The following is a 26,871-nucleotide window of genomic DNA, read 5'->3' on the forward strand; positions in this document are numbered from 1 at the left end:
TTTGAAGATTTTTTCTCACCAAAATTATACCCATCTGTCATACACCCACCAATTAGTTTAAAATTTTGATAAATGAATCGTTATAACTTACTGACAACAGTAATCACGAAAATGCCTGAAGACATCATCTACGTTTATTCCATATCTAGATTACAATTACAACCTCCTATTTCAGACAGAAGTGCTAGAAGTTCAACATGTCCACTCAGAGGATGAAATTTATCCTCGCAGACTTTTGAGTCATATATCTATTTATGAATATAGCTATTAAGTGTATATGCCAATTTCTCATTTTGTTGTTAAAAATATCAAGAAAACTTTTTAAGAAAAAATGTATGTTCTATTCAAAACAATAACCTACCTACATGCAGCCATGTTAGAGACAGTTATTATACAGCATTTAATCCAATATATCTCAAAATGTTAATTATCAATTTAAATGATCACATGAAAAACATCAGGATAACCGGCATGTATAGAGAAGGTCATCGAAATATTAACATTACCATTTGTGAATTATTACAGACAAAAACAATAAACATTCCCCGATTTTTAATGCTTTGTACTTCAGGGGACAAATTTTATCAAAATATCCCTCAGAAGATTCCCACTGTTTAGGCAAAACTGGTAGACTTGTCTTTATTTATAAAAAATCTACTAATCCCGCACCTATTGTGATTAATTTATACTTTGTATTTGATCAAGTATTGCCTGTGTTTAATGTTTTAAAATACTTCTATAATTTGCCTCTATTGCCTGTCCACTCCTTTACGGTGACGATTTTACTGTAATATATTTTATTTTTTATTTTATTCTTAAAAGAACCTTATTTGTCTGCTTTGATTTTAATACTTTCTATAGAAAGGTTAACAAAGTTCATAAAATCTTTGATTATGATGTGAATGTCCATGTAATCCCAATTTATCAAATTCATAGGAAACTCCCATCAACAAGTTAGACTAACCTAACACACAAAATATTTGAAAACACGGAAAAAAAAATTCGTTAAATTTTTAATTTGAACAAGTTATTTTTAATTGATTTATTTTATAATGCACTTAAATATCTACATTCAGTTTATGAATATGTTTGACATGTTGTGTTTAAATTGTTAGGCCAATATAACATAACATCTGTGAAAGTTTTGTGCCAGTGTCATCAAACGTTTTCTAGAAATATATCGATTCACATAAAACTCACCTGTATGAAAGCGATTATCAAAAAATTGATCTTTGACTACGTGAGTTAAAAGAGAGATACCTCCCGGTCACCAAGGCATATTACACTCTAGAATTTTTTTTTACTGCAAATACATGTGAGAAAATTTTATTGATAGAACAGTTAGCGAAAATTTCGACTGGATGACTGATTCGGACTTCACCTGAACCGTAACTGAATAACCAGCCTTTGGTGTTGAATGTTGATATAAAAAAAATATTCTACTATACATTCATGCATATGCTGTTCAATAATACTTGTATGAACAAGACACCAAGACAGAAATTGCCGCTAGTAAATCAATTTCATTCAGCTTTATCATGTACTTCCAGAAAATTCCAACGTTAACAGAGAAATATGTCAAGAAGTTCTATACACCTACCAACCAATCATCTATTTTTCATAGAGTTCTAATACACATTAGTCATCGGTTTTGTGCATTTACAATTTCTAGTACAAAGTCTCGCTTGCTCATATACTTTGGCAGACAGAGTAACTAAGATGTGAAACATGAGTTTGTGTGATGTCCTCTTTTTCTATTTTGAAAATATCAACATTAACTTAATAATGTTTATGAAAAAGTAGATTGTGCCGCAAAAGTAGCTTTATCGTTACCACCTGTTGTTTTTAAACTTCATTTTACTGGTTTTAAACCATTCATAAAAACAATTTTTAACAGCTCAGTGGCAGGAGGAACGGAATCAATATACCAATAATAAATTGCACTCCTTATAACCTATCATAGGTGAATGGTCTGCATGCTATAGAGACAAGCACCGAGACGAAGTTGTCCTTGCCCGTCCTTGGATGGGCCATACATAACTTTTTCATATATGTTGAAAGGCAAAGATAATTCCTGATGCATAGGATGTGATGAGCCATTCACCGTTAAACACTTTTTATTGGACTGCATTGACCTTCTGTCAACTTCAGAAATTTTTTATCGTAAATTTACAAGTCTTCAGACCCTTTTTGAAACTGTTGAGGTTTATAAAATTCTAGGTTATCTGAAAGATGCTGGTCTATATTATAGACTATGACAACAGACTGGACTTTGATATTTTGCACTAGAAATTACATTATAAATCTATGCAACCCAGAAACTTTTTATTCACAACTAAATAGCACTTGTAAGGAAAATATTACTGATTTAAACATATCCCTTACATCATTATACGTGATTCATGATATGCATGATTTTATTTCGATTTAAATACTTACAAGAAATAGGGGAAATGTTGGGCAGATCGGGAGACGTAAAAACTGAAATCCAAATTCATCATTGGAGACCATTATTATGTGAGAGAATATGCGATAAGTTGGTATTACACAAACTGCATTTTCGTCATGCATATACTTTAGATGTACAACATTAGACATACATTATAAAAAATGTAGTTGTCATTCTGTCGTTTTATGTTATCGATATTCCATATGCAGAGATCAATTTTCCGAATTCTCAAATGTCCTTCCAACTATCATATATATTTACCTATTGACACTTGAGATTTCTACAAAGAGAAATTTGATCAAACTTCAAGCTTTTTGACAAAGGTAAAATTATTTTAATCTAGTCTAGTTTTCATTTTAAAAGTTTAAAAATGGTTTTTAATGTAAATTTTGTCAAAGATCTATAAACAGACTTTAGAACTTTGTGTCCCAGGATAGAAAATTATTGTCATACCTTATCAAATATTCATTGTGGATGGAAATTGTTCACATAAATAGATTTATTCAATATATTACATTACATAACGATAGGTTGACTTATCAACATGTTGCAATAGCTTTGCCCATCAATATCAATATGTAACAGAATAGCATATTTTCGATACCTATAGCAATAATTTGTTTGACTATATATTGTTTATGATAGATTTTTTACGAAACAAAAATGCTGTTTCAAATCTGTATACAAAGAACGTACATGTGAATTTAGATACCTCGCGATCACAACAAGTCTTTATCAAGAAATCGATTTCCTTACAGATATATTACTACTTACGTTTTACATTAAAGGTATAATGCTGTTTTATTTTGCAAATGTTCAGGGTTTTCCATAAGTTTGTTAGTAGTAGGCTGTGTAGCGAAAGTAGGAGGCTTGCCTGCCGTGTACGTGTAGTCGTGTACGGAACATTATTACGGAACTGGATTGGTGTAGGCGGCCAAATGATCAAAATAGCCGGTCAAATTGGCTGGCGGCCGGCTCTTATGGAAAACCCAGAATGTTATTATAAATTTTATTTGTATAATTGCTTGCGATGAAAAGTCATCAAAGTAAGACTTCGAGTGTTACTTTTCTGATGCCAGAGGCATCAATATCGTGAACACTTGGCTTGAAAGTATACGACCAGATTACATAGTGAACACCTCAGCATCCATCATTTACAAAATATCTTTGAGATTTTATGGTCCAGCAACTCTCAAATTTGGGATGTTGAAAAGCTGACTATAAAAGTTCGTATGTAATTCGCTTACTTATCACATATAGGTATTGTTCACCATCAAACCTGGAATGCGTACATAATTGTACGGATATTTGAGTCAGCTGTGAAATAGATTTGAGGTATTTTATTTTTTTGCGTATTATTTTTGGACAATCTTTATGGCCAGTTCTATTCACTTGAGACCTAGTTTACGGTCATATAGGAAGAATTTGTGAAATACCAGAAAATATCTAGTTACCATTTTTATTACTGCTCAGGAGGGGTGATACTGCTGTGGAGGGGTGTTACTGCCCTGGAGGGGTGATACTGCTCTGGAGGGGTGATATTGCACTGGAGGGGTGACACTGCTCTGGAGGGGTGATATTCCACTGGAGGGGTGATACTGCCTTGGAGGGGTGATATTGCACTGGAGGGGTGATACTGCCCTGGAGGGGTGACACTGCTCTGGAGGGGTGATATTGCACTGGAGGGGTGACACTGCTCTGGAGGGGTGATATTGCACTGGAGGGGTGATACTGCCTTGGAGGGGTGATATTGCACTGGAGGGGTGACACTGCCCTGGAGGGGTGACACTGCTCTGGAGGGGTGACACTGCACTGGAGGGGTGATATTCCACTGGAGGGGTGATACTGCACTGGAGGGGTGATACTGCACTGGAGGGGTGATATTGCACTGGAGGGGTGATACTGCACTGGAGGGGTGATACTGCACTGGAGGGGTGATATTGCACTGGAGGGGTGATATTGCTCTGGAGGGGTGACACTTCTCTGGAGGTATATTGTTACCCGATACCACATAACTAGATATGGTTGACTGTATTGTTACCCGATTCCACATAACTAGATATGGTTGACTGTATTTTTGCCTGTAATACTTGAAAAAAAGTCTTAATTTTTATGTTACCCTTTCAGTGCTTCTGACATTCATCAATTGTGTGAATGTGAAATGGGCAGCTCGAGTTCAAGACATCTTTACCGTCACAAAAATAGCAGCTCTCATAATCATTATCATCACAGGAATGGTCTATCTCGTTACAGGTGAGTTATACACAGACTCAGCTGGCTTGGTTCTCTAGCTGTTCGATAAAGAATTGCATGTCATGATCATCAAACAGATTTTTTGATGAACACAATTGATTTTGAAATCTCATTGTTCATGATGATGGTTTTTTTTTTATATTGAAATGCTGTATAGCTGTAGGAGGCCTTTTTATTTTAATATATTTAAGAGTTTTTTTTTTTTTTCAAATTTGTCTGTACTTTCACTGGAGACAAAATGACCAGTTAAACATTTGATATGAACAGTATAATAGATGTATTTGTGATATAACAATTGAGATATTAAAATTATATCATTACAAGTTGCTATACACATATTTCAATTGCTATGAAATATTTCTATTTGCATGAACAGGGGATAGAGAGTCATTTGACAAGTCGTTCGAGAACCACACCTCTGAACCACAGAGTGTGGGCCGCGTAGCCCTGGCATTTTATTCCGGCCTGTTCTCATACTCGGGCTGGTAAATGAATTTTTGTTGTTGCAAAATTAACCGAATGGTCGTGGCAATAGCACAAACAAAACTTTCCTTCACTCTTTGACACCCTAACCATCATTTCCTTAATTAAGCTTCATTAAAAATCATAGAAATATATTCGGAAAGTCAATTAATTGATTAGAATATTTAAAGGTGTATATATAGATGTATTAAGCTAATATCTAATTTAATAAGCATGTTATTTATTATTCGGGGAAAATGTTTTTTTACGATTTTTTTTTTTTTCTGCATTAAGAAAAATGATGAAATATCACTGTTCCATTATCTGTCAATCATGTAATGTTCAGAAGCACAGATGTGTTATTTTTAGAACAAATTATGGTTTGTCATATCTATCAACATCAGGCAATAATGCATGATGGGAATAAAAAAAATATATATACGGAATTCATGTTATAATATATATCAATCATGAATTCTTTTTGTGTTACTGTGATTCTTTAAATTTGACATGTTAAATGTCAGATGTGCACCTAATTTTAGTGTAGGTACAGATATTTCTAAAATACTGAAAACAAATTAATCTTAAAATATCGCTTTTTAAAATTTCTTCCAGGTCTTTGACCTGAAATAGTTTCATTGTCTTTATATTTTTTTTAAAAATCTTTTGTTTTTATGGTTCTTTCATCAGGTTAGCAGGCTAGTAAAATCGCCCTATGTCCATGGTCTATTGTCATCTGTCTATAAATACATGGTATCTATGTTTCTTAAGAAGTACTGGACATATCTTTCTTTCTCAAATTTAATATGTGTTTAATGGATATTTCATATATATAGCTTTCTCTTGGTCCTTAGTTGTGCCTGTTTGATTTTGGGACTTATCAGAAAAACAAAATGGCTGACAGGCGGCCATCTTGGATTTGGACAATGAAAGATCGATAATGGGTATTTCTAAAGAAGCATTTGATGGATCATACTCAAATTTCATATGTAGGTTTCCTTTGGTCTCTATTTGTGCTCTTTTTGATTTTATGACGGATCAGAAAATGTTACATATGCATGCTACACTATATATTTCTGTCTATCTAAAAGGAACCAAAGTTTTAATATTTTAATATTGAACAAAACCTTACAATACTAATTATAATATGGTATAACACAATGGATTTTTTTACAGGTGACAGAGAAAGTTATGAAGAACCATTTAAGGGCTCTACCTCTGATCCAGGGAACTTTGCATTAGCTTTCTACTCTGGGCTTTTCTCATATGCTGGATGGTAATTCACACATTAACACTAACTTTTAGTATTTAAACTCAAATCTGTAACTACTAATTGAAGTCCTGGTGACTTTGATGTTGTTTACTCCCTTTCTTTTAAAATCAGAATATCAGAATGAAGTTGTACTATCAGGTAGGAAATTTTAAAACTTTACAAAATTCATAAATTTTCTTTACTTAACAATGTAAACTGTTTGAAAGATTCTCTTTATCAGTGGATTCCATGCATAGGGGAGGTAAACTTTACACATGTGTAATTGGTGTTATAATTTATCAACTTTGATAACCTGGTAATATATAATACAGGAAATGACCATAAAATTCAGTCTTGTTCATAATGACAAGTGTTTCAATATTTACAAAATGTGTTTTAAATTGTTCTATGATTATGTTTCATAGCACCCTGATTTTATTTTAAAATATGCATTTTGCACACACTGGGAATTTTACCATTGGTATTACTGCTAGAAGAGAAAGTAACAAAAATTATTGTATGACATGGAAATATCAAAAGTATGAAATCATTATTAATATTTAAAAATTTAATGAGCTGGGCATATTAAAGTCTACCTGTTCTAAGTAGGGAATGATTTTAGACAAAATATCAATACCGGAAAAGGGTGGTGTTACCCAAGTGGTATGTTTTCCCCTCTAAATATGGACAAATTTCCGCATCAAGATAATATACTGAAAACTGGGAACATAGCTGATAAGTATCTTTTTACTTAAACAATTTTTTGCTCACCTGGCCCGTAAGGCCGGGTGAACTTATGACGTGTGCGGTGTCCAGCATCAACTTTTCTTAAAACAACTTTTTCTCAATAACCAATGCACCAAATGTTTTGATATTTGGCTGGTATGTTCATAGGATGAAGCCCAATAAAGTTTACGAAAATAAATTACCTTGACAGTAAATGACTTACATTCGATGTCAATAGAGTCAAATTTGTTAAAACCTTTAAATGGCTTATTCTTAGAATTAAAAGATCTAAAGGCGTGGTATTTGGTTGGTATGTTCCTTGGATGAAGTTTGACAGAATTTGCATAAAGAAATAAACTTAACCTACATTCAAGGTCACTGGGGTCAAATATGTTAAAACCTTTAAACAGCTTCTTTGAACTACAAGACCAAGAGGCATGATATTTAGTTGGTATATAGATATATACACACCAGGTGACTGCATGTGTGCCATTTATTTTTGTCCTGTCTTGTTTTTGAATTTTGAAGACCACAAGGGCTGTCCAAAATTTCTCCCTCTTTCAAAATGGGTCAAAAATTCACCTTTTCCACTAGATTAACTTAAACTAAGTATGTTTCACAGCCAAAAGGATCAGAGTTGTTGACCAGCCGTGGGACAATACATTTAGGTATTGCTCGCTGTGATGGAAAATTCTGTTGATAATTTGTTATGATAAAGCTTAGCTGCAGTCCCAAATAATGGTAACATGATGATTTGATGGTCACACGTTAAGACCACATCGGTATCATTTTCACCCCAGTCTTTGTCAGTATGATGTATGGATGTTGGTCAGGTCTTCTCTGCTGCTCTCCTTGAGTTTGTTTTGTTAACATTAAGTCAATTTTCACATAGTTATACGGTTAACTAGATATACTAGTTGTAGTTTGATAGGGTAGGTGTCCTGTTGACATGCAATGATGATGTAGATTTCTTTTTAATCATGTGTAAACAAACTAAAAATTTTAAAAGGGTAGATCACAATTTTGACCTAGTTGTCTTACTTGGATAGAATTTTTGTTTGTTTTACGGTCCATTAATTTTGTTTTTGTTTTTACGGTCCATCGAGAATACACATAGTTTTACCCTACTTTTTATGATCCCTGAAAATTTTTAGGAAGAGAATGTAGTTGCCGTCTTGTTAAAGATGCTTTGCAACTGACTATCTCCGTTAGGTTTAATGCAGGCACATGTTACAGAACCTTACTCGAAAATATGTCAGTTCTTGCATTGACCTGATGAGTACAGATGCAATACGTATGAGTTGAACTGATACTTAACTGAATAGAATGGTGGATTAAGACCGCCATGTGTGTTTATGTTAGACATACCTTTACACTTATGGTTATAAGCTTTCAGAAGGAATGTATAACGTATGTATTATGGCGAAGTTTCCGCCATTAAAAGCCAAATAAAATTGAATTCTGCAGGTGTTGGCAGAAACAATAATTTACTTAAACGTTAGAACCCTTGTATCTCCGTAGGCTCTTCGGCAATCTCTACTGGGCATGGACCTTGTATCTGACTAGAAAGGGCGCACTTTTCAATCAAATAAAAATTGTAGCTTTGACATTGTAGTCGACACTGAATCGTCCATCTTTAAAATCTGAATTGGTTGAAAAACATGGTTGCCTGGCAGGTTGTCAAGTAGAGGAATGTCTGCCGTAATGTTAAACAGAGAGGACTAGTGTCGAGCTAAAATCATTTACACCCATTGAGTTATCTGTTTCTATGCCATGAACACATAGATGTTTTACCTGATCTAGCATAATTGGTGCCTTAATCAGTCGTTTCGAATCACTGCTCCACTCTGTATGTTACCCAATATTTTAAGTTGGTCAAAACAAAACTTTGATTTCCCAATATCATTGTTTCCATGCAAAATATCGTCAATGCATAAATAAATGCACAACAGGGTTTTTAGAGAAGGTTTATGGTCAATGTTAGTATGCCTGGTGGTTCAGTTGTTTTACACCCAGTTCTCTTTTGAGAACATGACATTAATTATTTGCATGTTCTCATGTTTTCAGTATATTTTCTTGAGGAGGAATTATATTTATATTACGAGGGAAAAATCACACAACTTTGGAAAAACCACATTTTTTCGATAATAAAATTTGTCTAGATTAGTCTCGGGTTTACAGTTGTAAGGTAAAAATTTCGATTTATTTGGCAAGCACTAGTATTTAAGTATTCCTTAGTTAGACTGGCTTGTTTTAAGCTGTATCACGGATCAGAGGAAATATTATTATACCTTGTTTAGATCTACACTAACATCGTTCTTTCTGCTAATACTTGGGTTCAAAGTCTGATTATCTAATAAGACGGCCCAAAATTTAAAATATTTAAACCAACTTCAGCGTAGAAGACATTTGACAGTGTTATGTTAGCTGGTGAAGTAGATATTGTTGTAAATTTTTTCACTGTTGCATTAAACAGATAAAGCCATATTTTTACTTGGTCTTAAAAATTTACAAATTGTTCTTTCCTTCATCTAGAGAATGGATTATACGTTAATGCAAGCCAGGGGCAGTAGTTTGTTTTCTTAGTTAACCTCATTTTTCTTACATGTATTGTACACGTACCTGTATTTATGTGTATTAAATTTCCTGTCTTGTTTACATAATGGTAGTGACCAACAAATTAATTATTCGTTGCACAAAAACATTCAGATAAATAGTATCAGTTACCTAGTATCTAACACCACTAGGGTCAGGAAACAATCATATCATGTGTTAGCCCTTGATAAAAACACCACCAACATCGGCCTGAGGCTTTGTTGAATAAGACTTCCTCACTGAAATAAACAGTTTACATTAAAAATTATTCATCTGTATATAAATAAAAAAAAATCCTTATTTATTGTTGTTTACAAGTTACAACAATCAACACATGCTCTATAAATATTGTTTACTTGCCGAATAAATTACATTTTCATACATGTATTACAGGTTCATGTTGTGGAACATTTAAAATTCATACTAATCTAAACACTTTGTTAAATTTTTCCTTATAATTTTCCAGTTATGTTTTTTATTGATATATGGTATGGTGACAGATTAATGACTAGATAAACTCTGTGTTTATGATTAAGGAACAAAGGTACATGGTTTAGGTCTCTGTGATAGAAGGACTGAAACTTGTTTTCTTTTGCGGTTTCAAATTTTTTTCTTTATTTCCAAACAAATGATTTGGAAGAATGCCAAGGTTGGGACTCTGGACTACCATATTTTCCAGATTATAAGCCGCACCTTTTTTCCTTGTGAGTCTGGCGTACGGCTTATATACCGGTGCGGCTTATATACCGGTGCAACTTATATGTGGAAAGAAAATTGAAAGGATTTTTTTTTTTAAAAAAAGGAAGCGTACCAGTAGACCAGTACAAGGTGGTGCTGAGTTTTTTAACGAGTACCTGCCTGTAACATGTTTGTGACTGAAACAGATCATCTAGAACCATCATTTGCAATCTGATACAGGATGATTTGAAGATTGAAATAAACAAAACATTCTCGTGGATTTAAATAATTATAACTTTAAATATGAATGACAATAATATCTTCCTGATTTTGCCATCACTTCAAAGCCATCGAGGAAGTTTACAATAGCCGTTTACTTCCTTGGATCGATAGGTCATTGGGTTATAGGTCAAATTCTAGAACGACCACCATGCTTGAATGGTTTCATTTAACTTACAAGTAAAGCTAATATGGGACTATAAGAATATGGTCAGCATGCAAGGGCCTTCATTAATATTTAACAGTAAAGACAACAATAAAGAGATTGTTTAGTAAACGGATGTATTGTCAGGCCCTATATTTGTGTGTGGACATTCTATGAAGGTACCCAAGCCAAACAAGTTTGATATTTGCTATTTTGTGTTTTTTGAAATCAATAAAATAAAGAATTATCTGTGTATAATTCATTTTTATCAAATGTTTCACTGACGATCTTGATAACTTGCCATTTGGTTTTATAATGGCTTATAACCCAGAAAAATACAATATCCCCTGTACATCTTGGAACCTCTTGCTGGAGGTCTCTATCACTCCTGATTTTTTTTTCATCACATTTACTCATTCATTCATTCATTCATTCATTCATTCATTCATTCATTCATTCATTCATTTCAACAAATTCACACAGTAGGAGTAAGTGATCAGAAAAGTTGAATAGAGGTTAGATTTACACACATACATGCACACCTACATACTACTAATGTTATCATTACAGTCTTATAAGGAGAACATGTGCATATGCATGTGTGTAAAACTGAAACGCATTACAATAAATACATAGGTATATTTTGTAAGTATATAATTATAACTAAATTGGAAATTATTTGCATTTTTGAAATCAATAGCTGGTCTTAATTGTCAAAGTGCATCATCTACGTGTTACTTGATATCTAGATGTGGATCCGAGACATAGGGAAGCATGGACTACTGTATGCAGGGCAAATATTTCATCTTGCCTAAAACTGAATATTTATGCATAGTGTTAAATTTATTCTTAAATACTTAGATAAACAGCTTTGACGTCTATATATAGCCTCTATTGTATAATGTTTAAACTATGACAAAAGTTTTCCAATCATTGAAGAAAACTGGGTTGAAGGAGGGATTTCCTGACTGATTTTAAGATACAGAACTACAGTGTACTAAATCTGTAAATTAGAAAATCTCAATCTTAGAACAGATAAATCAATATTTATGACAGTAGAAAATTTTATGCTTTTGTTTCTTAGAAACCCTTTTCTTGATTATATTGTGTTTTAGATGTGTGAAGAAATGACTGGCTTTGAGAGTGATTTGAATATATTGTAATTGTCTGTTGTTTCCTCGATGTGCGTACATGACTAATTGCCTTGTTATCTGACCATAAAATTTCATCTATTTTTTTTATATATATATTTTCCCCCTATCTGTTTGGGTTCAGAAAAGGCCTTTTTCCATTCCTTGTTACTTATGTATTACCATTTGTCATCAGTTAAGGACCATAGGATCTTCCTCTTTTTAGGTCCTCTAACAAAGGACCTTAGGATCATCCTCTTTTAAGGTCCTCTAACAAAGGACCTTAGGATCATCCTCGGTTGAGGTCCTCTAACAAAGGACCTTAGGATCTTCCTCTTTTAGGTCCTCTAACAAAGGACCTTAGGATCTTCCTCGGTTGAGGTCCTCTAACAAAGGACCTTAGGATCATCCTCTTTTAAGGTCCACTAACAAAGGACCTTAGGATCATCCTCGGTTGAGGTCCTCTAACGAAGGACCTTAGGATCTTCCTCTTTTAGGTCCTCTAACAAAGGACCTTAGGATCTTCCTCGGTTGAGGTCCTCTAACAAAGGACCTTAGGATCATCCTCGGTTGAGGTCCTCTAACAAAGGACCTTAGGATCATCCTCGGTTGAGGTCCTCTAACAAAGGACCTTAGGATCTTCCTCTTTTAAGGTCCTCTAACAAAGGACCTTAGGATCATCCTCGGTTGAGGTCCTCTAACAAAGGACCTTAGGATCTTCCTCTTTTAGGTCCTCTAACAAAGGACCTTAGGATCATCTTCGGTTGAGGTCCTCTAACAAAGGACCTTAGGATCTTCCTCTTTTTAGGTCCTCTAACAAAGGACCTTAGGATCTTACTCTTTTTAGGTCCTCTAACAAAGGACCTTAGGATCTTCCTCTTTTAGGTCCTCTAACAAAGGACCTTAGGATCATCCTCGGTTGAGGTCCTCTAACAAAGGACCTTAGGATCTTACTCTTTTTAGGTCCTCTAACAAAGGACCTTAGGATCTTCCCCTTTTTAGGTCCTCTAACAAAGGACCTTAGGATCTTCCTCTTTTAGGTCCTCTAACAAAGGACCTTAGGATCTTCCTCTTTTTAGGTCCTCTAACAAAGGACCTTAGGATCTTCCTCGGTTGAGGTCCTCTAACAAAGGACCTTAGGATCTTCCCCTTTTTAGGTCCTCTAACAAAGGACCTTAGGATCATCCTCCTTTAAGGTCCTCTAACAAAGGACCTTGGGATCATCCTCGGTTGAGGTCCTCTAACAAAGGACCTTAGGATCTTCCTCTTTTAGGTCCTCTAACAAAGGACCTTAGGATCTTCCTCTTTTAGGTCCTCTAACAAAGGACCTTAGGATCTTCTTCTTTTTAGGTCCTCTTATAGGATCTTCCTCCTCTCAGATCATCCAAAGCTAAGAGTTAAAGAATCTTCCTCCTTTGAGATCCTTTAAGTTAAGGAATTTAGGATCATATTTTACCCAGTTTTACTCTTTCTGAAACTATGCGAAACGTGATGTTGATGAGAGTCCAATAAAGATAGCTCTGTAGAAGCTTAACCCCGACAGATGTGGAAATGCCTTGTCATTATGAACCACTTTTTCAATATATTCATCTCCATTATGTACTGTTCTCTATCCTCACCTAGTAAAACTGGTAACATGTGTTTCATGACTAGTAAACAAGAATGATTAGTGGTCCTATAATCCAGCACATTGTCTAGGGGCAGGATGATGTTGCTGGATTCTACAAGGTTGTGTATATCTTACCTGAGGATATACAGGGTATAATCATCATTGATGAATTAAATATCCTACGATTTTGTTCTGACAATGTGAATATAACGCAAGATGTAGATATTTTTAGAAAACATCTCAGATGATGTTAATGTTACAGATTACGATTGTGTCAAGGTCACATGATACTATAGGAATCATGTGATACTTGAGTGATGGTTACTAAAGGAATCATATGACCTCTGAGTGATGGTTACTATAGGAATCATGTGACCGCTGAGTGATGGTTACTATAGGAATCATGTGACCTCTGACTGATGGTTACTGTTAGGAATAATGTTAGCAATTATCTAAACTTGCATCGTATAATCATGTGACCTCTAAGTGATGGTTACTATAGGAATCATGTGACCCCTGAGTGATGGTTACTATAGGAATCATGTGACCTCTGAGTGATGGTTACTATAGGAATCATGTGACCTCTGAATGATGGTTACTATAGGAATCATGTGACCTCTGAGTGATGGTTACTATAGGAATCATGTGACCTCTGACTGATGGTTACTGTTAGGAATAATGTTAGCAATTATCTAAACTTGCATCGTATAATCATGTGACCTCTAAGTGATGGTTACTATAGGAATCATGTGACCCCTGAGTGATGGTTACTATATGAATCATGTGACCTCTGAGTGATGGTTACTATAGGAATCATGTGACCTCTGAATGATGGTTACTATAGGAATCATGTGACCTCTGAGTGATGGTTACTATAGGAATCATGTGACCTCTGAGTGATGGTTACTATAGGAATCATGTGACCTCTGACTGATGGTTACTGTTAGGAATAATGTTAGCAATTATCTAAACCTGCATCGTATAATAAATAAATAAAGTTTGATATGAAATTTGTTCACGTCGACTCCTCAGTATTCATGACACCTGTGCTGAAATTACTTAAATATACAGACGATTAATCTTTGGAGTCATTGCCAGCACACATCAGTTTTAGGAAACAGCATATATCGTGTTATAGTTTTTCACAGATTAATTCGGAGAACTGCGAGATAAGTGGCTAGACTGATAAAGAATTGGATAAGAAATTAACATATTTCCTCTTTTTAATTAATTGATATATGTCATACCAAGTAACACAAAAGGATGATACCACGCTAAACATTTGTGGATTTAAACATATTCAAGTGCTTATCTTATAAAACAAAAACAGGAGGTCATTTATCTCAGTTAAAAGTGAAATAAATGTGTTTAGATGCTAGCCAATGATCTACCAGATGCTTTTAAAGTTATAGTTATTTTTTTGTTCACTAATTACACAAAATAAATTTAGATCTATTTAAAAGTGTGAATAACGTTAAGTATCTCTCAGTTTTCCTCGTATCTGAGATATTTAAAGACAGGATGTGTATATGTTCTTCTCAATTAGATTTAAACAAGATGATGTCTTGAACATAAGGTTGTAATAAATTTGTCTCTCTGAGTTTGAAAATGGCCCAAAGGGTCATCATTCAAGGTAAAGTTAATTCTGGTACGTATATAGTTACGTCCTGCCTTAGCATGCCTGTGATGTAACTACAACCCCTAGAGGTCTGTGACCTCATCAACAATATCTCTCCATACGGTAGTAGGTATTAGTTGAATACTGACAAGATATGAACAGAAAATCTTTCAGCTTGACCAACATCTGGTCTGATTATGTCCATTTAGGAATTGTAGACCTCCTCCATTGGTCAGTTAGTCAGTATTATACAAGAATTGTATGTGATGATAAAACATAGGGTATGCTCACTGGGTAGCCAGGAATAAGGACCTGGGGGGTATGTGGTGGGGTAGGCAGGGGGGGGGGGTTCGCCAGTGGGAGTGGTCCTCCCTGCTGTGTTTGACTTGCATAGTGATTTGCTATTATGATGATATTGTAGCAGGGACATATTGGATTATATTGACAGGATGTCATGGAGTGTGGGCCGTTGTTTGTTTGATCATCAGTAACACATCCTTAAGTACATAAAGTACTGTTAATATATGAGTACTATAATATTATTAGTGGGACAATCTTTATGTGTAAAAATAACACATAATATAAGTAGTTTTAGTAAATTTGATAAAAAAAAATTTTTTTTTAGTTGAATTATGTCCCTGACTTCACGTTTAGATTCATTGATAGTACCCGGTATTCAATAGTTGAATCATTTATAAATTTATAGATTTCAAAATATTAAGTAATTGAATTATATATAGATTAACATTACAGTTGTATCTTATTTCATTGTAATGTATCAGGAATTAAAATTGTTCATTTCTACATATAAGTTGAAACAAAATTGCATGCTTACTTTGTTCAGAATTTTTTTCTATTTTTTTAAATAAATATAATGATTGATCAGAAATACAAAAATCATAACGCTATCAAATTCTTCCCTGAAATTGATCTCTGTTGTTCATTTGTTTTAATTTTTACGTTAAAGTGTCGTTGTATTCTGATTGGTATCTCTTTTTTACAGGAATTACCTTAACTTTGTCACGGAAGAAATCAAAGACCCATACAGGTAAGCTCACCGTTACGATCATGTCATGTTTAGTATCTACTGATATCTCCCTTCTACAATCACTAATTAACACATCTCAAAACACTGGGTAGTTCAGGGTATGTAGGTACATAACTTAGTAGTTAAAACCCCAGCCTCCTGGAATAACTTTAGAAGTATCTAGAATGAAATAATTATTTTACTCTGAGAAGCGAAAGAAAAAGATTTATCACAAGCAATTATTTTTGTGAATCACCAGTGGGCTAATATTTTTAAATATTACGGAAACAGAAAGGTAAATTAGTTACTATTGGCACCATATATGAAGGGAAGTAACTGAAGGAATGCATATCTCACAAACTATGGGCAGCACCAGATAAAAGGGGAAGTAACTGTAGGGATACAAATTTCAAAGACTATGGGCAGCACCAAGCATAAAGGGAGATAACTTAGATGTATAGATTTACGGTATACATATCTCAAAAATTATGGGCAGCACCAGATATAAAGGGAGGTAACTGTAGGGATACATATCTCAAAATCTATGGGCAGCACCAGATATAAAGCAAAGTAACTGTAGGGATACATATCTCGAAAACTATGTGCAGCACCAAGCATAAAGGGAGAGAACTTATGGGCAACACCAGATTCTATAGTTTTTTAGTGTTTGTCTAGCTCCCTTTCCCCTATTTTTTGTTGGTGGTACATCAGGCAAACTCACACTTACAACTCAATCTTTACAAACTGCTTTACTGAAAACTGTATGGTTTCCCAATCAAACTAACAAATATACAAATGTATCATTTTTTTTGTCCTTTGTGTTGTTATCTTGAAAATAAAAAAAAATACAAAATTTAGCTCTGTTATGATATTAACAGAAATTTGTTGTAGTAATACATGAACCAGATATTTGATAGTATGTAAATAAACGAAAATCACCCAAAATTTGTCTGTGTCAGCGTGTAGTTTATAGGATAGCCTGAGGTAATTGCTTCGATTGAACCAATTGACAATTTAATTTGTCCCAAGCAAATAAACTTCGTCTAATACTTTTGTTCAAATAAGGCCAATGGAAATGGCATGACAGTTTTACTGTGACAAAGATATATTGCAAGTCATGAAGTTGTCGTTATTGTGGTTACAAAGCTGGACTTTTTTAATTTGGAGACTGCTAGTGTTTATTGATGTGACAAATACCATTTTACAGATGCCTGCTTTACTGGAAAGCTTCATTACATACTCGCAAGTAATAGGAGAGAAACAGATGATCAAATTAATTTTTGTTAAGACAAATCTCCCGGGCGTAAATAATTCCCCTATTTCTTTCTATTAAGCCACTGTACTTGAGATTCCAACAGTTCGAAGTCAGAATACAAACCGCTTACTTAACTATAATTGGCCGTCTTCTTTATTCGTTTTGTCGGCAATTTATTTTCACTTAACACTTCTGAAGTGTAAAACCCAGCTGTCACGTCACGTCTTTTTATTCCACTGTTACATAACACGGATTGGTAGAATATTAAAAAAAACTTGTGTTGTGGTAGTCACTGAAATTGCACATTATATGAAGGGCCACTTTCTTGACTATGGAGGTTTCTAGGAAATTTCTAGGAGCAGAGGACTACCGGACAAATTCAGCCATTTTAAGTCAGTGTAAAATTTTAATTGGGTCATTTTATGTGAAATTAAAAGGAAAATGGAAAGGGCTAATTTCATTTTTGAGTGTCCCATGATGAAGACTTTGCCTTTTTTTCATTGACTGGTTTCAATTTTTCTTTCGGTATAATATATACCAGGATACTGTTTATATACCATAAATACACATTTATTTGGACTTTTTTTTATCAAAAGTCTTGTCAGCTTAACCAACCTTTAAACAATTTCAAGTTTTGGAGGGAAAAATTTTGATAAATCTCACATATTTTACTTTTTGTGTTTGATATATATAAGTTATATTTAATTTCTAAGAAAATTTTTTTCTTTCATGTTTAGTAATTGTTTGAAAGGATGAACTTAATTTTGTTGTTATTGGAGTTTTTCTGTCAAGTGCATTGAACCCTCTGACCCAGATATTTTTCATCATTTCTCTAATTGATTATTTCCATTAAAAAAAAATTGTGAGTAAATGTGAAATTTCATCAATAGCTACCTTCGGATTAAGCTATATCCGGTGTCCTGATAAGTACCTACCTGCGGAAATTTTGATAGGCTTTTAAAAATTACTTTCGGTCTTCGGTAAACACATATTTGATCAGTAAAACTCAATTATTTCACGATTATAATCGTAATGTGATGTCTCAAACATTGTTTCATATCATTCTTTGTAGCCATCTTAATATGATACCTCTATATGAAGAGCATGTTAAAAAGCTTTTAACAAAATCTTGGTTCTTGTGTGGATGAACCTACAGTGATGGTCACTACAAATAGGAACTGAGCAAGATTTTTCAGTCCTGTGATCATTCATGGGGTTTGAAGTAAAAGAAACTTGCATCCGATTTGTGATAACATTTTTATGCCCCCGCCATTTATGGCCGGGGGCATATAGCGTTGCCCATTTCCGTCCCGTCCCGTCCCCGTCCCGTCCCGTCCTGTCGCGTCCCAAATCAGTATATACCACCTAACAACTTCATTCGGACCTTTCACTATTATTTCACATGGGGGGCGGGGCATTCATGTCTTGCAGACATTTTCTAGTTTTCTCTTTATTTCCATGGTTATCGTATCTGTCGATCTGTCCCTAGAATAATAATGCACTGACACTCAAAATTTCTTCCCTTCAAACAATTGATTCCATAAAACAGATCATGTGACTGGCATGGCTAAATTTAGCGAAAACTTCGGTTTTGAATATTGTCTTCAATACAGTTACAAAAATAATTAAAACAGCATATTTTCTTCTCCAGAATAGCTACGATAATTCAGTTTAAAAGCTGAAAAAAAGTAAAACCAATTGATCAAAGTCTTGTTTGAAATATCATGGTTGTATTTATTAATTGAAACTGACAGAAGACATCGTAATATTCCTGGAAGTTCATGACTTAAAAGTAATTCTCCGTTGTTTACGAAAGTAAATGACCTCTTTGACAAGTTCTAAGAGAAAGCAGGCTTACCAAGTGTTTTATTAATTATTCATTAATTCCCGGTGATATTTATTTTCCTCAGTGGGTCACCTATCAGCAAGATATGGTAATTATAATTGATCTGAATATCCAGGTTAATACCTGTATAATTAGTGGGGTCGTTAAGCTAAATATCGCATCATAATTGATTCATCATTTCCAAGCTTGGCCCAGAAGGTGATAACTGGGTATGGTGATGTTTGAAGACTAGCATGATGAATTTAGTTGTATTTGTAACTATATATAATTTGATATATGTAAGTTTATCTATATTCTGTGAAACAAAATCAATGATTGCTGTATTTAACATGCCTGGAAATATATCTGTTATTTTTCAATAGAATTCACAAAAAGCTTACAATATATTTTATTTTCATGTAAGCTACACTGTCCCCTGATTTGCGTGAGATTTTGGATTTATGCACACTAGCTGGGTTTTCTTTTTTAGATAAGTTCAATAAACATACTATGGATTATTTCAACTTTGAGCATAATCATCATTTGAATGTAGAAAAAACAGGATGTGTTTTTGACACACTATGCCCCCTGTTGCAACAAAATTTTGGGGGGGGGGGTCATTCAAAATAAGTATGTAAATGTCACACAAATACAAGGAACATTTGCTGTGTGTCGTTTGTCCCTGTTAAAGTTTTGCTGACAATGATGAGCAGTACAACATGAAGTTGTATAACTTCGATTTCACTCTAAATTGTAAAGTTGATCAAAAAACCTGGATTACTGTCGATGGTGTTCTTTCTGTGTTATGCGTAGTTATATGCCATTTCAGATGTGTAAGTTGAGATGACTCTTGGGGGGTGGGGGGTTGATATTCATTTATACAACTGCTGCGCCTTCAACAATATCAAATTTTTATCATGTGACTGCATACGTGTTTCTGACGCGAGTTTTTGTTTGTTGTGTGTCATTGAAAAACAACACTGTAGTCATTTCTTTATGGAATTCCTCCAGTAATAGGCTGCCATGTGTTTATATTCAACAAAAAAACTGGCTTCTAGCTGAAAATTTCAATCCTTGTTTGACATTTCTAGACTTACCAGGTAAAAAGTCGCACTGCACTCGCAAAAAATGATGTCAAATTTACTGGCGACCAGGCTTTTACTCCATGGTGCTATTATAGCCCTCGGATTTCATTCTGATAATTTTTTTTGCAAAATAAATAAAAAATGAAAGGAATAAGAAATATATACATTATTTATTGTTGATTTCAGAATATTTATCTTCATTTAAGAGTGCTCTGTCACGATATATTTGTTATTTTCTTTATACAGAAATTTGCCACGAGCCATTGGTATCTCGCTACCGTTGGTGACCATCATTTATGTGCTAGCTAACATTGCCTACTTCGCTGTACTTACACCGGTCGAGATGCTGAAGTCAGACGCCATAGCTGTGGTAAGTAAATCTTATGCTGACCATCTTATAGACAAGGTCAAGGTCACATACTATTGCTCCAAGGTCAAATTCCTAACCTGATGGGACCTGAAGAAATTAATGACATATATATTGTGTTATATGTCAATGTCATGACAATTGTCAGGGGCATTTGTTAACAAAAGTTTTTTCATCACAAGTATTTTACCAGTATTTCCTCACAAGCAATCAATATTTTTCATTGTTTTTTTTTTTTAATTATTGTGAGAGATACCATTTTTGGAATGACATGCCTCCCAATTGCTAAAATTTAAATGTAAACCTTTTTTTTTTTGATCAACAGACATTTTGTTTCTAAAATATTATATGATATAAAAAAACAATTTACATTGACAAGTTGATGTAGATATTTGTTTCATAAAAACCAGAATTTGGCCTTAACTTCCTGAATACCTGTCTTTATGTGACATCTTTATAAGGTTGATCTTTAAATGCCATGGCATTTGTTAAAGTGGTTGAATAACAGTACAGAAATATTGATTTTCAACACTACATTTACAAAACAAACAAATAGTTCGAAAATATAAAGAAAAAAAAGTTAAATTATGTAAATACAATGTATGTTGTTTTTTGTCGTAGACTTTTGCGGATCGGACATTAGGAGTAATGTCTTGGACAATGCCTGTATTTGTGGCCTGCTCAACATTTGGAGGTCTCAATGGAGCTATATTTACTTCAGCCAGGTACAGTAACTAATTAGGTCAGGTTCAACCAATCTGTCTTGCCAGATATCACAGTCAGTGATATATTTTAGGTGTATTCATCTCATACTTTACTGTACCTCAATTTTGACATCAGATCTCAGCTGTAAACTGAGATTTAATTGATTCATGTGACTGCACTCTTGGAATTTTGAAAGATTCTTTTTGGTAGATATATGTATTATGTTCTGGAAACCAAGTGTTAATTTAAGGTCAGAAACTTTCACAGCTTGTCGTTATTGTATAGTTAGACTATCTAATCTGATTAGGGATCAATGCTGTGACAGCAGCTGAGGTAAACAGATGTTAAGATTTATCAAATCTGGGATTATTGATATACACATACCACAGCATGATAACACCCATCACATACATAACATTAAAGTTGATGATATTCAAAATATATGACAAGATAGACTGACATTTAGTTTGATAAGATCTTCAAATCTTTGATGAAACTAAAAAAATTTAAAAATTAGAAAAATATATGAAATTATTTTGCCTTTAAGACAAAGTTTAACTTAGATCCCTATTAAGTTTTTTAGTTTCCAAGACTATTATACAAATTGTTGTCTTTCCTTGTGTTACTATGTAGTATCATAGTAACAGGCCACAAATATATGTAATACTTATATGTGTAAGTATGTGTTGATTTCTGAATTACAATGTAGAGGCTAGTTATTTTGACATATTATGTCACCAAATTTAATGTCAGCAGAGAGAAAACTGATTAACAAAATCTGCATTTCTTTACATCGTTTTGATGACATATGACATCAATCTTAAGACCTATTCTATTTTAGTGTCTCTGAATAACGTATTTCCCTTGACCGAATTTCGTTTTCACTTTTGTGATAATTGGCATTTTATGTTTCTGTTCTTCCTCAATCCCACCCTGTCTGCCCCCATATCAACCAATTTGTCCTTATCCCATCCTGTCTCCCCATCCCATCCTGTCTGCCCCCATCCCATCCTGTCTGCCCCCATCTCATCCTGTCTCCCCCATCCCATCCTGTCTGCCCCCATCCCACCCTGTTTGCCCCATCTCACATTGTCTGTCCCTATCCTATCCTGTCTGCCCCCATCCCACCGTCTCCCCCATCCCATCCTGTCTGCCTCCATCCCATCCTGTCTGCCCCCATCCCACCCTGTTTGCCCCTTCTCCCTTTGTCTGGCGCTATCCTATCCTGTCTGCCCCCATCCCACTGTCTCCCCCATCCCATCCTGTCCGTCCCATATTATCCAGTCTTAAGTTGATATAATGTTGTTACTCTTATTTAGTGTTATTGATCAAATATGTTTGATTCTACCTTGTTCATATCCACAGTAATTTGATATTTACAAAAAAGGCTATTTTTTAGTGGAACACATAAAAGAATTTTTTTATCTTATGATGGTCTAAGCATAAGTGAGGTGTATTTTTGTATCCATCAAGTCCAAGGATGGTTATTGAACAGCCTATTTGTAATGGCCTTTATTTGTATACAGAGAAAAATAAGCTGAAAGCTGATGAAAATGTATTAAGTATGAAAGTCATTAGGGTGAAGATTCCATTACACAGGACCTTGTACTGTCTGATACACAGGACCTTGTTACCTGTACTGTACTGTCAGATACTATAACATTACACAGGACCTTGTACTGTCTGATACACAGGACCTTGTTACCTGTACTGTCTTATACTATACATTGGACTTTGTTCTGTACTGTCTTATACTATAACATTACACAGGACTTTGTTGCCTGTACTGTCTTATACTATAACATTACACAGGACCTTGTTACCTGTACTGTACTGTCAGATACTGTAACATTACACAGGACCTTGTTACCTGTACTGTACTGTCAGATACTATAACATTACACAGGACCTTGTTACCTGTACTGTACTGTCAGATACTATAACATTACACAGGACCTTGTTACCTGTACTGTACTGTCAGATACTGTAACATTACACAGGACCTTGTTACCTGTACTGTACTGTCAGATACTATGACATTACACAGGACCTTGTTACATGTACTGTCAGATACTATGACATTACACAGGACTTTGTTGCCTGTACTGTCTTATACTATAACATTACACAGGACCTTGTTATTAGCAGGGCCAGACTCACATAATGCAGTTTTCTAATTTAAGATATTTCTTACAGGTTATTTTTTGTTGGTGCTCGTCAAGGACACTTGCCAGGTTTCTTAGCAACAATAAACTACAAATTCTTCACTCCTCTGCCATCTCTAGTGTTTGGGGTAGGTATTGCAAGTACGGCCCACACAGAGAGTGAAATTCCTGACATTTTTTATGATATTTCAAATATGAGTCATGAATTTTGCTATCTACAGTATGAAATTTCTTCTGATTGTAAATTTTTAGGTCACCTGAGATAAAGTCTCGTGGTGAAGATTACAATCACCTCCAGCGTCATGTGTCATACGACTGTAAACAATTTAACATTTGCGATTTCTCAAAAACTCCTTAACCAATTTCAACGAAATTTTGCAGAAACTTTTCCTGGCCTGAGATGAATAAGACAGTGAATTACATGGTTCCCACCCTATGGGGGCCTGAGGGGCAGGGCAAAAAGAGTCAAATTTACTAAAATTTCAAAATTCTTCTTCTCAAAACCTAGATATAGAAGAATCAATGCTCTTTATTGATGGAGGCATCTTAAAATACTAAACTTGTGAATTTGATGGCACCAGGATGGGGAGGGGATAAAGTTTACCATCGTTCATGTAGGAAAAATAGATTTTTGGGTAAGATTTATTTCTGTTAGAAATATTTCAAACTTGGTTATTGGTTAGAATTATGAGTGAAGGATGACGGCTAGATGGTCTGAAAAGATTTATCCAGACTGACCCCCAGGGGTTAAGCAGGGTCAAAGGGTGTCAAATTGACTTAAATTTTTAAAATCTTCTTCTCAAAACCCAGATATGGTCGAATCAAATGCTCTTCAAGGATGGAAGCATCTTAAGGTGCTTTCATTACCGAAATAGGTCTCGCATATCTTCCTAGGGAGGAGGTTCATTTTATTGTAAATTTTATAGAAAAATTGCATTTTTGAGCATAACAATGTTTATTTCCCTCTAGAAATAACTTTGTAAGATTTACTAATATAGGACATCAATTTTGATAGTATGCCTGGATTGACACTGGCTTACTATCATGAAATGTCACAATTACTTTTTCATGACACTTAAAAGCTACCTCCTCTTTAACCTTTATATTCAATATTGCTAATTTCGGGTGTCCGCCACAGCCACTGTGCCTCTTGTTACATGGATATATCAGATTTTAAAAAGTTAACGTTAAGTCTTCTTAGTCGTTGGTCAAGTTATATCAATTTTTAGAAATAATCAGAAATTAAAACAATATATTCCTAATGTTTGAATTAATTTGCAATGAATTTATCACAGTCATAAGAAAGTATGGAAAAAAAAAATAAATTCAGCAATAGTATAGGTCCTGCTGAAGCCAAAATGTTCGGGCAAAACCAGTAGACGTGTTAATAAAGTTATCACACTGAAGATCCTAAATTTGTTGCGAATGACCACGCCCCCTTCTTAGCAATAGTAAGGATTTTTTTTATTTCTGTTACAGTGTATAATGTCACTTATCATGCTGTGTTGGAATGACATTTACGCGTTAATAAACTACGCCAGTTTCGTGGAGTCTTCCTTTATCGGAATCAGTATTGCGGGTATGCTGTACATGAGATATAAATATCCTGACTGGGAACGACCAATTAAGGTAGGAAGACATCCTAAATATGTAATGCTTGTGTGTGTGTGTGTGTGTGTGTGTGTGTGTGTGTGTGTGTGTGTGTGTGTGTGTGTGTGTGAATTTCAGAATGTGCAAGCTTATATAATTTTATCGAGATTTGTGTAAAAAAAATGGAAAATAAAAAATTCAAAAAACTAGTATACAAGAGTCTTTACTGCAATCGCTTGTTCTAATTATAACTTTATCAAGCTATTGTATGACAGATAATGAATTAATGAAATTCCAGATTCTAAAAATAGAATAATTTCTGTGAGCGGTATTTTGGTGGGATTGGGATTTTTTTTTTCAATCGGGTTAGATTGCACACTAAGTTTACATACTGTACCTATGGTTTTCAACAGGTGATAGAAATACAAAATCTTGTCCCATCTATACTACCTTGTGCAAATTCTGTTACAGATATCATAACAGCTGTTTTCTAATATAGCTGATTATTACTTGTGTGTTAAAAGTTTTTTGGTTTTTTTCTTCTGCCCCAGATACCTCTGTATTTGTTTTCATATTTCACATAGTCATTTACACCTATTTGTAGTTGAAATCTGTTTCAATTATTCATCTAAAGATATATTATACATGTGTCAGAGAATACCTCATTTTACATCATGTAACTTAACCTGTTTATATCAACATTCTACAAAAAAATAAAGATTATCTTGATGTCTGGTAGTATTGTGTGTCATTGTTGGTACAAATATTTTGCACGTATTTTCTTCTGAAAACGTTAATGTCATGCCGCTTTGAAGTACAATGCCGTTTATACATTTTTTTTTTTCTAAATTTTGTAAATAAGTTGATAGAATTTCAAGTTAGGTAATACATACTCCCCAGTATGAAATACTCTGTTCCCACTCCATCTGTAATTTGTCACCTTGTCCTAGTTTGTCAGTATTCATTAAAGAGGATGTGATGACACTGTGATGTTGTCAATGTGACTTTCAATATATAAACTAAAAGTTGGATCAGGACAGAAGTGTTGTTGCAACTGCACAGTAAATGTTTTGAATTTACGTCATTGAAAATTTATCTTCTTTACACTCATAGAAGTGCAGTGCATTGTGTATTTTGGGAACTGACGTTTACTTAGTGTTCTTAGTGAAACACATTTTTTAGAAGAAAAAAAAGCTAGTTTATAAATCAGACCTCTTTTTCATTAATGCTATTTTTACAAACTTGTCTGTTTTTACATTTTTGAGAATTTAAAGAGTCAAATTTTGTGATTTTTCCATTTTGAAATTTTAAATTTGGATTTTTATACCGTTCTGTCAGTAATGCTAATTTTTTTCTCCCTTTGAAATGCATTTGCGTGGAATATTGATTTGGGCTCCATCTGTCCGTCCAAGCATCCATCTTTCCATCTGTGCCAGGCTATAACTTCAAAACTGTTCAACTGAACTTAAGAAAACTTCCTGTATATATTAAGTTAGTGCCCTAGTTGTGTCTTTTGCTTTTTAGTTACCTTGGAAACATAGTAAAAAAACACTAAATAGTTCATTGCTCATATATCTATTCCAATAATACGCATTCAACGAACGTTTGTTTCATGGGATATACATAGTAGATTCTATTGAGAAAATTGAGGAGATA

General features: G+C 34.2%; 1 protein-coding gene across 1 annotated transcript in view; it reads left to right on the forward strand.

The window, feature by feature from the left end:
• Positions 1-26,871, forward strand: part of LOC132553006 (Y+L amino acid transporter 2-like) — a 31,191-nt gene that overhangs the window by 1,479 nt on the left and 2,841 nt on the right. The window contains exons 2-8 of the mRNA XM_060217213.1: positions 4,577-4,702; positions 6,341-6,440; positions 16,200-16,244; positions 20,635-20,758; positions 21,377-21,480; positions 23,657-23,753; positions 25,105-25,254. Of these exons, the coding sequence (XP_060073196.1) occupies positions 4,577-4,702; positions 6,341-6,440; positions 16,200-16,244; positions 20,635-20,758; positions 21,377-21,480; positions 23,657-23,753; positions 25,105-25,254 (746 nt within the window). The remainder of the gene's footprint in view (positions 1-4,576; positions 4,703-6,340; positions 6,441-16,199; positions 16,245-20,634; positions 20,759-21,376; positions 21,481-23,656; positions 23,754-25,104; positions 25,255-26,871) is intronic.

The sequence above is a fragment of the Ylistrum balloti genome, unplaced genomic scaffold, assembly GCF_031769215.1.
Source record: "Ylistrum balloti isolate Yb309-2 unplaced genomic scaffold, AGI_CSIRO_Ybal_v1 Utg369636, whole genome shotgun sequence".
In the NCBI taxonomy this organism is placed as follows: domain Eukaryota; kingdom Metazoa; phylum Mollusca; class Bivalvia; order Pectinida; family Pectinidae; genus Ylistrum; species Ylistrum balloti.